Source organism: Callospermophilus lateralis, chromosome 7 (genome assembly GCF_048772815.1).
Source record: "Callospermophilus lateralis isolate mCalLat2 chromosome 7, mCalLat2.hap1, whole genome shotgun sequence".
Lineage (NCBI taxonomy): Eukaryota > Metazoa > Chordata > Mammalia > Rodentia > Sciuridae > Callospermophilus > Callospermophilus lateralis.
Window position 1 is genome coordinate 127209210 of NC_135311.1, and position 14194 is coordinate 127223403.

Here is a 14194-nt window from a genome sequence, read left to right on the forward strand (position 1 = left end):
ACACAGCTAATAAAAGGCAAAGTTCAGATCTGTCTGGCTCTGTGACCCATGCTCCCAATTCCCCTGCCACCCAGCCTCTCGGATAAGTCGCTGAACTGTGCCCCATTTGTATCAAGTTCTGCAGGCTACACAGTACCAGGCAGAGATCGGCACCACAGGCATGCAGGGGAGCTGGCCCAGGCTGGGGGAGGGCGGGTGGAGACAGACCTGCAGGCAGGAAGAGGAGCTGTGTCTCCCCCTATTTCAGGGCAGGTGGGGTCATGGTGGCATACACAGAGTGGCTGTCACCTGCTGACAGAGCCTGAGGATCTCATCCCCAACAAGAACCACCAGTACTGTGCCTCAGCTGTCTACCACCACTGCCAGCCCTGCATGGTGTGCGCTATGTCACCTAGACACACCGTAGGGGACAAACAGGCCAGCATCTCAGGGCCTATCTCTGGGACCCTGCAGAGTCCCCAGGCCCTGTTTATCCCAAAGCACCCTGGAAAAGAGGCCACTGCTTCATGTCAGCAGATGCAGGTTCCCGGGCCCCCACCTGGTCTGCCTGGAGACGGGTCACAGGGACTGGGGAAGGAGGAGGCCTGGGGGGAGGCTGGCCCGAGGCGGCGGGCGCTCACCCACATCGATGACGCGCTGCTTGGCGGTGGGCTGCCGGGAGTGCCAGTGCTTCCAGAACCGCAGCTGCTCCACGGGCACCTTCTCATTGTCGAAGACGACCATCACCACGCTCTGGGGGCATGGCAGCAGTGTCACCCCAGCCCCAGGCGCCTGGTCCCTTCCCAGGATCAACCCGCCTCTCCCTGGGCCCCGGCTGGCCCCAGGCCGCCCCCTCCCCGGCTGCTTCAAGCCAACGCACCTTGACTTTGTTGGAGGACAGGGCCAGGCCTGTGCCACCTGCCGGGGTCCGCAGGGTGACAGGGTAGAACTGGCCCTTGTTGAGGTAGGCCATGGGCGACTCGCCGGACTTGATGTGGATGGCTTTGGGGGAGCCCAGGGTGTACTCAAAGTCACTGCAAGGGGAGGAGGGGACGGTGAGGCCAGGCCGCAGGAGTCTCCCTGGCAGCGAGCCGAGGCTCTCATGGACTCTCCCTGTGACCTTCCAAGTCACTTTGCTTCCCTGGGCCTCAGCCTCTGCGTTGTGGGTTCTAGGTGGTGGCCTAGTGAGCCACGGTCCGAGGAACACCAGAGAAGCTGGAGAGGTATAAGCCGCAGGAAGAGCAGAGCCTGTGCAGCCCAGGACAGCACAGGAGACCGTTCTCTTTCCTTTTACCGCACTCCCCCCTTTCCCATTCACTGATTATGTGCTGGGAACCATGTAAAGCTGTCTGCAGCCCCTGCCCCCCGCCAAGCCCCTGTCCCCCTGATCAAGGATCCAGAGGGGCCACGTTACCTCTTGAGGCTAGGATAGTCCTCTGCACACGGGGGTTCCGGGGATGCTTTCAGGATATCTGGGAAGAGCAGCGACTGCAGAGAGACACAATCCCGATATAGTAAGTGACCATGTGCAGGTTTCCGGAGCCTCAGCCCAGGGTCACGCATACAGCTGTACAGACTGTGCAGTCGGCAACTTGGAAAACAGTACAGGGCAACCCGGCCTCAGCTCTGGGACTTCTTCCTTGGATTCCAAACCTCTGACCTTTCCACTCTCTCATCTCCTTCCGTACGTGAGTGCACATATGCGGTGTACCGTAGGGGCCCAGGAGAGGGATCTCACCTCCTGAGGGTCATCTTTGAAGGTGCTGTCTGGCTGCCAGCGCTGTATGGGTGGCACCCCATGAATGCTCTCAAACAAGGAGTTGAGGGAGCCGGTATCGTACAGATCGCTGGGGGGCAAAAGGTAGCTGTCCTCAGAGCCCACTTCCAGCTTGCTGGGGCCGGCGGGGAGGGGAGCTGCCTTGCCAGGGTTGGGCACAGCTGCCTCCAAGCTCATCAGGCTGTTCTTCTTGAGCAGATCCGGGTACTCTGGGGTTCCAGGCGCGTTCTCCGATAGGAATTTCATGAGATGCGTGGGGCTTTCGAGGGGCGTGAGGTCTGTCTCATAGTCCATGCTGTGGTAGAACCTGGGGGAGGGGCAAAGTGAGTGCTGTGTTCTCTGGGGCAGGAGGGGCCCTTGGTTGGACTGGAGGTGACACACTGACACACTGACCTTCTTCCATCCAAATTTTCTTTTGGTGCTAGGGATCAAACCTGGGGGCACGGAGCTATGTCCCCAGGCTTTTTTATTTTATTTTGAGGGTCTTGCTCAGTTGCTGAGGCTGGCCTTGAACTTGTGATCCTACCTCAGCCTCCTGAGCCACTAGCACTACAGGCGTGTGCCACGGCGCCTAAGCATCCGGGTACTGTTTCGGCCTTGCAAGAAGCAGGCAGCTGCGGCAGACCGATTTCACCAGGGATGAGAAGAAGGTGCCCAGAGTGGAACCATACACATGCTCAGGGTCGAGGGGGAGAACATGTCTTATCCACTTACAGGACTTGTTAATTTATTAACATTTATTTCTTAGCCAGAGTCAAATATCCTGTGTCAAAAATGTCCCCACTTCAAAACAACAGTATGAAGTCATCCCGTGAGCTGTGTATGGGAGGGGGCTGTGGATCTGTGGGTGTGGTAAATAGATGTTTAGAGAAAGGTCTGGAAGGACGTACCCTGAATTGTTAAGGTGGACAGAGGTGCAGGATCACAGGACATTTTTACTGTTTACTTGTAGAGTCAGTTTTTTTATTCCAGTTGTAGAGGACATAATACCTTTATTTTACTTATTTATTTTTATGTGGTGCTGATGGAACCCAAGGCCTCACATGTGCCAGGCCAGCACCCCCCACTGAACGGTGACCCAGCCCTGGAATCAGTGTGGAGAAAGGCCCCCAAAGGCTGCCAGGGAGGCCGAGCAGGCCCTGCCCACACGCTGCTGCGTGCCAGGAGGTGCCCTCCGCTGGGGTTTTCTGGAAGGCACAAAGGCCCCGAGGCTTCCCGGCACAGACCTTGCTCGGTCATTTTTGAGAAGTCACCCAATTGGCCGGGAAGGAGAAAGTGGAGAGAGAGGGCAAGGTCCCCCCAGCGCCCCTCTGGCCATGGCTGCTGTCTACAAGGAAGGGAACACTGGTGGCCCGAGGCACGAATGCCAGGCAGAAGCCCAAAGAACCAGAGGGAAGAAGTAAGGAACACAACTGTCCCCTCACTAAGGACAGAGCAGCTCCCCTCCCCCAAAAAGGCTGTGGGGCGGAGGGTTTGGAGCAGGGACAGAAAAGCTGCCTCCAGGGCTTTCCCGCTAGGGCTTTGAAGTTTGTTTTCAGTAAACACCAGCTCAGTGGCCTGCAGGCAGGGGTGTGTGTGTGTGTGTGTGTGTGTGTGTGTGTGTGTATACACACGTCCAGGAAAGCCCAGGGCAGCCCCCTGCCTCTTCCGCCTTCACCAGCCCCTTCAAAAATATTTTGGAAGATCTTATACATCACAGTGCCATAAAGATGGCTTCAGGGGTTAGGGTTTGGCTTAGTGGGAACAGAGCGCCTGCTTGGCTCGCTCAGGGCCCTGGTTCAACCTCTAGCACTGCAAAAAAAAAAAAAAAAAAAAAAAACCGAGAAGAGGAAGAAGACAGGCAGGTTTAATGCTGTGGGTTGGAGTATATTAATTTTTTTCTTCTGATTGTCAAAGAAATTAAAGCACCTTCATGAGCCCCTAAAGGCACTGTGGGTGCTGTCCCCTGTGTCCCTGTGCCTAACAGGCAAGTGTGTCCATGTTAGAGGGGTCTGAGGTGGGGGAGGGCTGGGGAGGGCTGGGGAGGGCAGAGACGGCCTCACCTCTTTCCTTGGTCATTTCGGCCCCCGGTGCTGGAAGACAGTATCCGCTTCTCCTTGGGGCCCTGGGGGCAGAAAGGCAGGATTTATGAATGATTCTTGGCTAAGATCTAGCTGTTAAGAGCCTCAACCTGCTTCTGTGGCTTTGGCCTGGAACTCTGGGAGAAGACTCATGGGTCTTTCAGGTTGGCGGTAACTCTAGTCACCATTTAGTCTGGTCCCCAAGTCAGGGAGCAGAGAGAAGCAGCTCAGGCTTACAAGTTAGAGAGCTTTGAACTTGGAGTCAGGCAGACCTGGCTTCCTCCCTTTACTGCTTAAAGTTCTGTGTAAGTTTATATAAAAGACTGCACCTCTCTGAGATGGTTGCTTCATATGTCAAGTGTAGGTTTATAAAACCAACTTCAAGGAGTTATGAAGATTTATTAATAAAATAATACTGGCTTTTAAAGCAGAGAACTCCTTGTTCACTAGACCTTGTACCAAATGCTTCTATTCTCTGATTTAACCCTCACCCCACCGGGAGATATCGAATGTCATCACCACTGCGTGGATGAGGTGAGGGCAAGAGAGACTCCATCATCTTGGTGCTGAGGAGCACGGACTCTGAATCCAGAATTCCTGGTTCAATTCCTAGACGTGTGTGGCCTGGGCAAGGCACTTAACCTCTGCACCCCACATCCTCATCTATAAAACACAGGTGACAAAAGTAACTTCAGGGATGGCCGCGAGTGCTCAGAACGGCACCTAGTGCAGACACAGCCTGACCGCACAAATGTGGCCTTCCATGATTACAGTATTATCACACCTTAGAACATTCTAACTCATTGTCCCCAAGGCTGATAAAGCCAAGACTCCAAGCCAGGCTAGTGACTCCAAAGCCTGGGCTCTTAATCACACCCCATGGGACAGTATGAAAGTCCTGGCTTGCAGTAAGAAGCAGGAAGTGGTAACCTTTACCACTGTGTTGCCCAAGCCACACGGCCAGCTTGGGGCATGACGAGGTTTTGAACTCTAAGCTGGTACTGGCCATATGGCAAGACCATGTCCTCACTATCCACAGGACTGCTCCAAACCCAGGTGGATCTCGCCAAGACACTGTATACTACACAAAAACATGTAGACATCCCCTTCAAAGCCTGGCCCCACTGTTCTGGCCCTGGGAATGGCCTCTTGCCCCAGAGAGATGGCACTGGATTTTATTTGTCTTAGGGTCCAAACTTAACCTATAAATTACAGGTTGGGGTTTGAATCAGACTAAGAATTCTGGCTCCTGCCACGGCCCCCACACTGAGGTAGCCATTTCGTTCCTCTCCTGCTAGCCCGGGCTGGACACGGTAGTCTTCTGGGAAAGCAGCAGAGTGAGGTGACCAGATCACTCCAGGATGAGAATCCAAGTCAGAGAAGAGGTGGCCTTCTACCTGGACCCACATGCCCCTGCCCTCCTGTGGCCTCTGAGTTCATGAAGAGAATGTGTCTTCCTTCTTATGGTGAAGTGGACAGTAAGTTTCAGGGCTTATGTGCAAGGCGGCTCTAAATCTTCCAAGTTCAGTTTCGAATCAGTTATCTCAACAATTGGCTATTCTTGTCCTTGATCCCCAAATCTAGGCAAGTGTCTTAGTGCAGCCCCCCAGCCCAGGGACAGCAGGTAAGTGTGCTGTCCTAGGTCAGTCCTGGCAGGGCTGCTGGAGTACTGGACCAGAGCTGCCGCAGCCCGTGTTCCCTCAGTGAGGATGCAGCCTGGGTCCCAGTGGCAATGCCTGGCACAGGTGGCGGGGGTGTCACCTGTGTTCCAAATTTGTGATTGCTAACTGGATGGAGCCCTGTTTATCAGAGACAGGAGGGACGAATTCCTGTTCTCAGGAGCCAACAGTCTCAAAGTCAAGGTCAGGGCCCTGGAAATAATTAGAGAACAACAGAAGACAGTGTGGCAGCGAGGCAGGAAGGAGAGCAAGATGCTTGGGAGAGGGAGCGGATGTGGCAGAGTGGCATCCAGGAGAAGGCTGGCCTTCCTCGGAAGGAAGGAAGGAAGGAAGGAAGGAAGGAGGGAGTGGGCTAAATTAGACAGAAGGAGTGTTCCAGGTGCTGGGGCTGCAACAGGAGGGTGGGGTGATGGGAGGCTGGGGCGATCCCAGGGACAGGACAGAGGGTGGCCAAGCTGCAGTGAGCCTGCCGAGGCGTTCATCTGTCAACCCACACCTGGCGTGCCCTGGGTGGCAGGCTGTGCAGGGTGCTGGGGACTCAGTGATGACCAGGAGCTCAGTCTCATGGAGGAAATGGAGGAGTGAATGAGCAGGCGGCAAGTTTCTAAGGCTAGGCGGGGAGGATGCCAGTGGGTATGAGGGCCCCAGAGGAGGTACAGAATGGGGGACCCAAGAAAGCACCCCTCACTCCATGAAAGAAGGAGGTGACATTTAAGCTAGGATCCAAGCAGAGAATGGAGTTTAACCAGGAGGAAGGGGCAGGGCCAGGAGGCGGAAACAGCGCATACCAAGGCCCTGGGGTGAGGGGCTGGGCCTGCTGCTGGTGGCTGCCACAGCCTGAAAGCAGACCCCCATTCAGTGGGAAGGGGGCGACGTACCATGTAGTAGTCGTAGAGGAAGCTCAGGGCTGCCACGCTGTCGTCGTCGCCGTTGACTCTCATCATGGCCTTTGTGGCGGCTGTCAAGGGGTTTTCCAGGTACGTCCTCCAGGCCTCGTCCTCGCTGGTGTAGGGGAGCTTCTGAAAGGTGACTGGGTCGTTCTTCAGCAGCCGCACAGACCTGAAGCTGGAGGCGCACGAGGAGGGTCAAACTTAGGAAGGTCCCCGCGTGCACAGCCTCGGGCCAACACCCAGGAACTCAGAGAGCCACCAGCCTTGGAAACTTGGAACTGCTGTGCCACACTGGGCAGCTCGGGGCAGCGGGATGGACACGAGCTCTGGGGCTGGATGGGCACCAATGCTGCCCCGTAGAGGCTGTGGACCGGGGCCTCCGTTCCCTTCCCTGCAGTGAGGGCCACAGAGCCAACCTTGTGAGACTGGGGGGATTCAACAGGACACGCGTCAGGAGACACTTCAGAGGCAATCGATGCAACCAGATGGGAAGTGACAATGACATGCTGCAAAGATGAAAATGGCCAGATAGCCCAGCAGGCGTTCTTCTGAGGCTGCTGCCCTCAAGGCCGTGAAAGACACGGAAGCTGCGGATCACTGTGTCGGGGGACCGAGGCCAATGACAGAAGGCCGGGCAAGGAAGCCCTCAGGCAGCAATGGTCTTGGGAAGTGGCACTGTGGACCACCCTTTATGTAGGGTCCCCAGGCAGCTGCTCAGATGCCAGGATGTGGAGCTGAACATTTAGGGCACACGGAGGCAGGCAGAACCTGGGCGCTGTGCCGAGAAGCTTCCACAAATACAAGGCGCGGTCCCCAAGAGACAAGCCCCAAGGGCTCGAAGGAAAGGGGCTGAGAAAAGGTACAGGAGGAGGCAGACATTTAGCTGGGGACACTTGGGCCTGGGGATGGCTTCGCTCAGTGGCAGATGGGAGCAGATGTAGGAGGTGGGGACACAATGTAGAATGACGATGATAAAATAGCCCCTCGTCTGCATCGGGCAGTGGTCATGGTTTAGGAACTGAGCTGGACTCCTCTCGAGAATCATCATCTAGCCCCGTTCTCACGACCACCCTGCTGAGGCGGCTTCTGGTATTACTTCTATTTTTGGTAGAGGAAACTGAAACTCAGAAAAGCTAAACGGGCACGGTGCAGGGTCCGATCAGAGAGTGGCCAGAGGGGATTCAGGCTCTGAGGGAAGGGTGCTGTAGGACAGGAAAGTGTTCTCAGACTTGAGCTGCAGGAGAAGGACTCAGATCGCTGGGCCAACCTCAGGAGTTTCTGAGTCCCTCTGGGGGGAGGGGGGGGAGGGGGGGGAGGTGATGGAGAATTTGCATTTCTGACGACCTTCCCTGGTGCTGCTACTGCTAAAAGCCTGGGGACCACACTCTGAGAATGGCTCAGGACATATGCTCTCAGTCACGAGCAAACCTGGCTGAGCGCCTCTTGGAGCAGACTATGTGGAGGGGGCTGCAGGTGAGAGGACGGGCTTTCCAGGCTGGGGAAAGTAACATGGGTGAGCCCACCGCCCCAAAGCCTCCTTTATCCATGGGCCTGGTGGGCTCACCCATGTTACGGCCACAGGAACCCGTCAGCTGCCATTGACCATAATGACATTCATTAGACCTGCTCATTACCAGACACTACAAGGTAAGTTTTTCACTTCGGCTCTCTGACACCTGAGACCAAGGATGAGAAAATGCCCAAGACCGTCCAGCCTTCAGTGACACACCAGGACTTAAACTCAGGCTTGTCCAGCACCAATGTCACACGCTTTCCACTGAGCCACACTGCTCCGCCACAATGCAAGAGGGCAGTCTTTACCAGAGCAGAAAAAATGCGTTAGTAATGAAATTTCAGGCACTGTGGCAGATTGATTGGTGGGTGGGCAAGAGCCACCTGTGACCAGTGACTCGGGGCCCACATTCTCCAGCTTGGTGGAAGTGGCAGCCCAGGCTAGATCCTGGCAGGCGGGGGTGGGGGGTGGAAGTCAACTCTTCTGCGGACTTCACCTAAGGCCGTGTCTCCCATTCCACTTCACGGGGCCCCAAGTATAGGGCTCTGTGAGGGGGCAGAAGGAGCTGTCACACAAGAAAGAGAAATGACAGAAACCTTCCTGCTCTAGGAGTGCGGAGAGGGAGGCACACCTCAAGTTTCTGCTGCTATAAATCAAGGAGCTGCAGACAGAGAAGTGAGAAAAGGCCTCCTAGTTGCCCCCTGGGCCTGGGGTTAGAGGAACTTACCCACTGAGCCCAGGGTGGCTGCCCCCACTCTGCCCAGCCCCGGGCTAAAGGGAACTCCCAAACTCGGCAGGCAGGCCTGGGAGAAATGGAGGAAGGCTGGGTGGCCTGGAGCTCTCCTCCCCAACTGGCCAACAAGTGCTTAGCCCCACTTCTCATTTGTAAGTAAGTCTACAAAGTATCCACTGTGTAGGATTATGAGGATCAAGGGCACTAGCTTAGAACTGTGCCTGGCACATAATAGGCACTTAATATGTGCACGCTATTGCGGTACTCCAGGTCAGCTTGACACCAAGGGGCTGCAAAATGTTACAAGACATGGTCACACGAAACAGTGGCAGAACTGGGTCTAGGATAAGAGGGTGGAGTGAGGAGCTATCAGTCGTCCCTTTTTATGTGTGTATGTGTATATCTATATATTGGGGTACTGGAGATCCAACTGAGGGCCTCATGCATGCTAGGCAAGCACTCTACCACTGAGCTACACACCCCAAGCTCCTTTTTTTAATATTTATTTTTTAGTTGTAGTTGGACACAATACCTTTTTTTTAAATTATTTTTTTGTGGTGTTAAGGATTGAACCCAGGGCCCTGCATGTGCTAGGCGAGCACTCTACTGCTGAGCCACAACCTCAACCCTCCCACCCCCAAGTTCTTTTTTAAATTTTATTTTGAGATGAGATCTTGCTAAGTTGCCCAGACTGGCCTGGAACTTGCAATCCTCCTGCCTCAGCCTCTGGGAGCCGGGATTACAGGTATATACTACTGTGTTTGACTTTCCTACACTTTTTGAAAAAGAGATTTTAGGAAACAATAATAAAATCATACCTAAAACAAAGAAACTGTTAGTATTTTCTGATCACCTGGGAGACTTTCCTGGCCTACAAGGGTCTCCAGTGCACCCTCTGGGGATCCCAAAGTCTGATTCCTTGATAAATAGCAGGTGATATATCTTCAGCATTTACTATAGGCAGACGCGGGATCACTACATCTGCGTGACCTCTCAGCTCCCACAAGCAGTAGCTCTGAAAACAGGAGTTATCATCCCCTTCTACAGAAAGGGAAATTGAGTCACCTCAGGCAATATCACCTGAACGGGGACTTGCTGGGCTCCAAGATGCAGCTCGGAACCTCTCTGTTAGTCTCCTTTCTAGATGCCTTTCCTATTCTGGAAATTTCCCCTCTCTGGAATACACTGAGCCAATTCTCTTCTGCAAGGCAGAAAGGAATTTTCCACCCACACAGGCAGGAGGAACTAAGTAGGAAGACGAGACGATGACTGGAAGAGTTTCTGGCCAGAAGCTGAAACCCTAGTGTCCTGGCCTTGAGGCCTGCCCACACCTCCAGCCACCTCATGTCCTAGCACCAAGCATTTAGCTTCCGGAAAGTCTTGACTATGGATAAGCTTAGCATTGCATTGTGTGTCGAATCCTGAAATCCAATAAGTTTTGGTTCTCTGTGTCTCTCTTGCATGTACATGTGCGTGCTTTCTCTCCCTCCCTCCCTCCCTCTCTCTCTCTCTCTCTCTCTCTCTCTCTCAGATTGAACCCAGGGGGGCTTTACCACTAAGATACATCCCCAGTCCTTTTTTTTTTTTTTAAGACAGGGTCTCACTAACTTGCTGAGGCTGGCCTCCAACTTGTGATCCTTCTACCTCAGCCTTCCCAGTAGCTGGGATTACAGGTGTGCCCCACCACACCCAGCTTTGTTCTGTTTTCTTAAAGATTGGGTTGAGGACCCAGTGGGTGAGACAGAGGGGAAAAAATCCCAGGAGTTGATACAGGATGCCTGAGGAAAGGGTTCCAAGAAGGGATCATTCAAGGGTGACAGGGTTATAACAGAGGGAAACTAGGTGACTCCTCTCTTATGAGGTCACCTTCCCTAGAGGCCTACACAAATTCTCCGTTGGTGTCTGTGTCCAAGATGGAACTCCTGAGCTATCAGAAGATGAAAAGGATTGGTGGGGCGGTGCTCAGTCTTGGGCAACCTTGCCAACTTGAGATCCTGTGGCATACCAGGTGGCCCCGTGGGAAGCACTGCCATGGTGTGGTAACTCTGTCCTAGAGTAAGCCCCTTCGCCTTCTGAGCCTACTTCCTCATCTGTGACATGGGTCTTCTGAATGGCTTCTGCCTGCCATCAGGGACCGTTCTAGATAGATAAGGCTCTGCTCCCATGGAACTCACCGTCTAACTGGAGAAGACAGACCATAAACAAGTAGGTAAATGAGTTAATTTTAGTTGGTGATAAGTGCTGTGAGGAAAATTAGAACTTGGTAATGTAATGGCGAGTCACCAGGGTGGCTACTTTAGAGGAGAGTTAATCTCTTGGGTTGTTAGGAGAATTAAGTGCATTTACGTGAGAAATGTGCTTAGCCTAGAGCCTACCAGAGAATAACCTCTCAGCAAATAATAGCCATCATCACATCATCATCCTGGAACCTCCAAATGGAAGTAAAGGGGAGACTGCCCGAGGTTCTTAGGTTATCACTACCCCCAAGCCTCCTGTCTGTGAACCAGGTTTCCCGTCAAAGACAAAAGAGAGCTAATAACCCCTTGCCTCAGCTTTCACATCCATTATCTTGTGGGGCCTCCCAACACACATGGCGTGTTATTATTCCTACTTTAAAGACCTGGAAATAGACAACAGAGACATTAGGTGACCTGGTATCTGGCCTGAGAACTCCACAACTAGCTGCTTTTCCACCAAGGGATGTAGGAGAGAGTCCAAAACAATAAACCCGCCCGGCACCCATCCACCATTTTAACAAGGATTTTTCAAGTAACTGCTACATGCCAGACCCTGTCCTAGGCAAAGAAGACTGATGGAGACAGGGGTCAGCAAGGGGACACTTTATCGACAGTCAGACAGGACCACCAAAACCAAAGAGTTGATATCAGAGAGGCAAAGAAGGCTCAGAAGGAAAAGAAGCCAGAGGACTTCCGACCTGCCCAAACCCTGGGGAGTGATGGAGGCTTGCTGAGGAGGAGGTGGAGGGGAAGAGGGAGGATGGAGATGGGTGGGGAGCGCCTGGGACCTTCCAGCTGAGAGCAAAGACAAGATCAAAGGCATAACCTGGGACGGCTCCCAGGGCTGTCGCCTACTGTGTGCCAAGAATGGGCCTGATGCTTTGCATGTCACCTTGCCTCAGGGAAGGCCAGCCCACTGAGGAGGAAGCTCAAGTCCCAGATTTGATAATCACTCACATTTGCATAGCATGTTATATTCTTCAGGTGCCTCTCATATAGCTGTCATACCTGGGATCCTGCAACGCCCCTGTCCGGTAGGGAGGGGAGACGTGACTGTCCCCAATTGACAGCAGGAAAAAGGAAAAAGGGTGACGGACAGGGCCGCTGGTTTGCCTAAGGCCACCTAGCTGGCACCTCAAGGTGTCAAGCCTAGAACTGAGGTCCCTGGCTCTCAGCTTCCAGAACCTTCACAAAGCCACTTCCTCAGCACCTCTCAGTCTGGCTTCTCCTTTGAGAAAGAGTTGGAAGTAAGATCAAGAAAGAGGAGCTCATGGGCTGGGGATATGGCTCAAGAAGCAGCTCGCTTGCCTGGCATGCGCGGGGCACTGGGTTCGAACCTCAGCACCACATAAAAAGTCCACCTAAAGCTAAAAAATAAATATTAAAAAAAAAAAAAAAAAAGAAAGAGGAACTCAGGAGTCTGGTTGCCGGGCCTCACTTGGGAGGTCTCCCATCACTGGCCCACAGGGATGTGTAAACTGCCCAGGCAGAGGCCCAGGGTGGGTGGAGTCTTGCCCATCAGTTTACTTTGGGCCCAAGGCATGGAAGGGGTGTGGTCCCAGCCGCTCGGTGCCCAGTCACCCTCTTATCCTCCTGACTCCAACATGCATCATCCCGGGCACCGGGAGGGAGGCGACCAAGAGTGGGGAGGTGGGGTTTCATCCCAACAAGCCCCTCTGACTGGCAACGGCCCCTGCTTTCTGCCTGAGCCACTTAAAACTTCCAGTGGGACTAAGTAGATGCTGTCTTGCTTCCATCTCACTCTGCGAAACCCAGCAATTTAAGGCACAAAGAGACCTAAGAAATCTAGTCCTAGAGAGGAGGTGTGACTTGCCTAAGGACACACAGCAGGATTGAGACTCAAGTCTCCTAGTGTCCTGTCCAGTGCTTAGTCCAACACTCCCCGGTCTCCCTGTCATCTCCATCATACAGAGACAGTCAATTAAACACTTTCACTTAGTGGGTTTTGCAGAAATGGGAGAAAACCAACCACCAAAGGAGTAGGTTCAAGCCCAGCCCACAGAGGTGCCTGGCCTGGATCCTCAGGCTGGAGGGGAGTAGGAGAGTTTCAGGGGCCACTTGAGCTGGGTGTTGACACCCAGATCCGCCCAGTCAGTGACCTGCCAAACCTTGCTGTGAGCCACCCAGCCTCATCAGCAGCGATCAATCACACTCACTAATCATCCCAGGGAGGCCCTGACACAGCTGCTCACGGAGGAACCATTTCCCAGTCAGCCCCACGCAAGGTGCCCCAGGGTTCTCTCTCGTGGCTACTGGTAGCTCATCTGGTTTTTTGGATGTGCAGGTTGGGAAATGTATCTTGTCACACGGGCTGGGGGCTCCTTTGGCGGGGGGGCTTAATGGAGAAATGGTAGAATGTAGGGCATAGCCTTTTACTGACTCCGGTTTGAATAAGGCCATGTGAACTCATGGGGACAGGGTGGGTGGCCCTAGAGCTATGCAGACCTGGGTCCAGGTCTGCTATTCACTGTGTGACTTTAAGCAAGCAACCTGACATCTCTGTGCCTGAGTTTCTAACCTATAAAATGTGGGAAGAGGAGAGTATGAACCTCAAGGAATTATTATGAGAGCTACCTTTCAGGGAGGGATTACCAAGCGCCAGGTGCTAGCTGACCAATTCCTGGTCGTGTCTTGGTAGCCCCCGCAAACTGCACAGTTCACAGCCTCACTTTCTCCCACCGTAAAGTGGGACATCTCTTCCCAGCTGGCAGAAGCAGGCTTGAAGCTTGGAGATGCCAAGATAAGGGGGTGAGCATCACCTGCTTCCCCATCGGAATCCAGGTGGGCAAGTTGAGGGCTGTCAGCCTCCAGCAACCACTGCTAGTTGCATGTAAATTAATTATGTGCCATTTTCTAATTATACCAGAAACTCAGTTTCTACCCTTTGAAAAATTCTTCCCTGTATGGGAATTGCTCTTTCATGCTCTTGGTTTCTTGTCAGATTTTCTATTTTTTTTTCACGATTGTTCAACTGAGGTGTGAAAGAAACTGAAACCCACCTCTACACCCAGAGGTTCATTCACTCACGGATTCACTCAATATACTGAAGGTCACTCTATAAGAGGCCACGTGAAGAGCACTGGGAACACAGTGGTGAATACCACGCTGGTCCTGCCCTTGAAAGTTCCTGATTCGAACCCGAGCCCTAACCCTAACTCAACATCAGTGACATATTTCTCTTGGAGACTTTCACTAGGTCAGTTGCTCTGGCCTTTTTAGGAGGCAAAGGGGTGGGGGAAGGGACAAAGAGAGAAAGGGGGGAGGCAGGGAGGGAGGAAGACAGATAGACAGACAGACAGACAGAG

The 14194-nt window shown here is 53.4% G+C and overlaps 1 protein-coding gene across 1 annotated transcript in view; it reads right to left on the reverse strand.

Annotated features, from left to right (window-relative positions):
- Positions 1-14194, reverse strand: part of Grhl3 (grainyhead like transcription factor 3) — a 32667-nt gene that overhangs the window by 14007 nt on the left and 4466 nt on the right. The window contains exons 2-7 of the mRNA XM_076861033.1: positions 6374-6560; positions 3799-3860; positions 1718-2063; positions 1394-1467; positions 860-1013; positions 621-732 (exon numbers count right to left, since the gene is read on the reverse strand). Coding sequence (XP_076717148.1) covers positions 621-732; positions 860-1013; positions 1394-1467; positions 1718-2063; positions 3799-3860; positions 6374-6560 — 935 coding nt within the window. The remainder of the gene's footprint in view (positions 1-620; positions 733-859; positions 1014-1393; positions 1468-1717; positions 2064-3798; positions 3861-6373; positions 6561-14194) is intronic.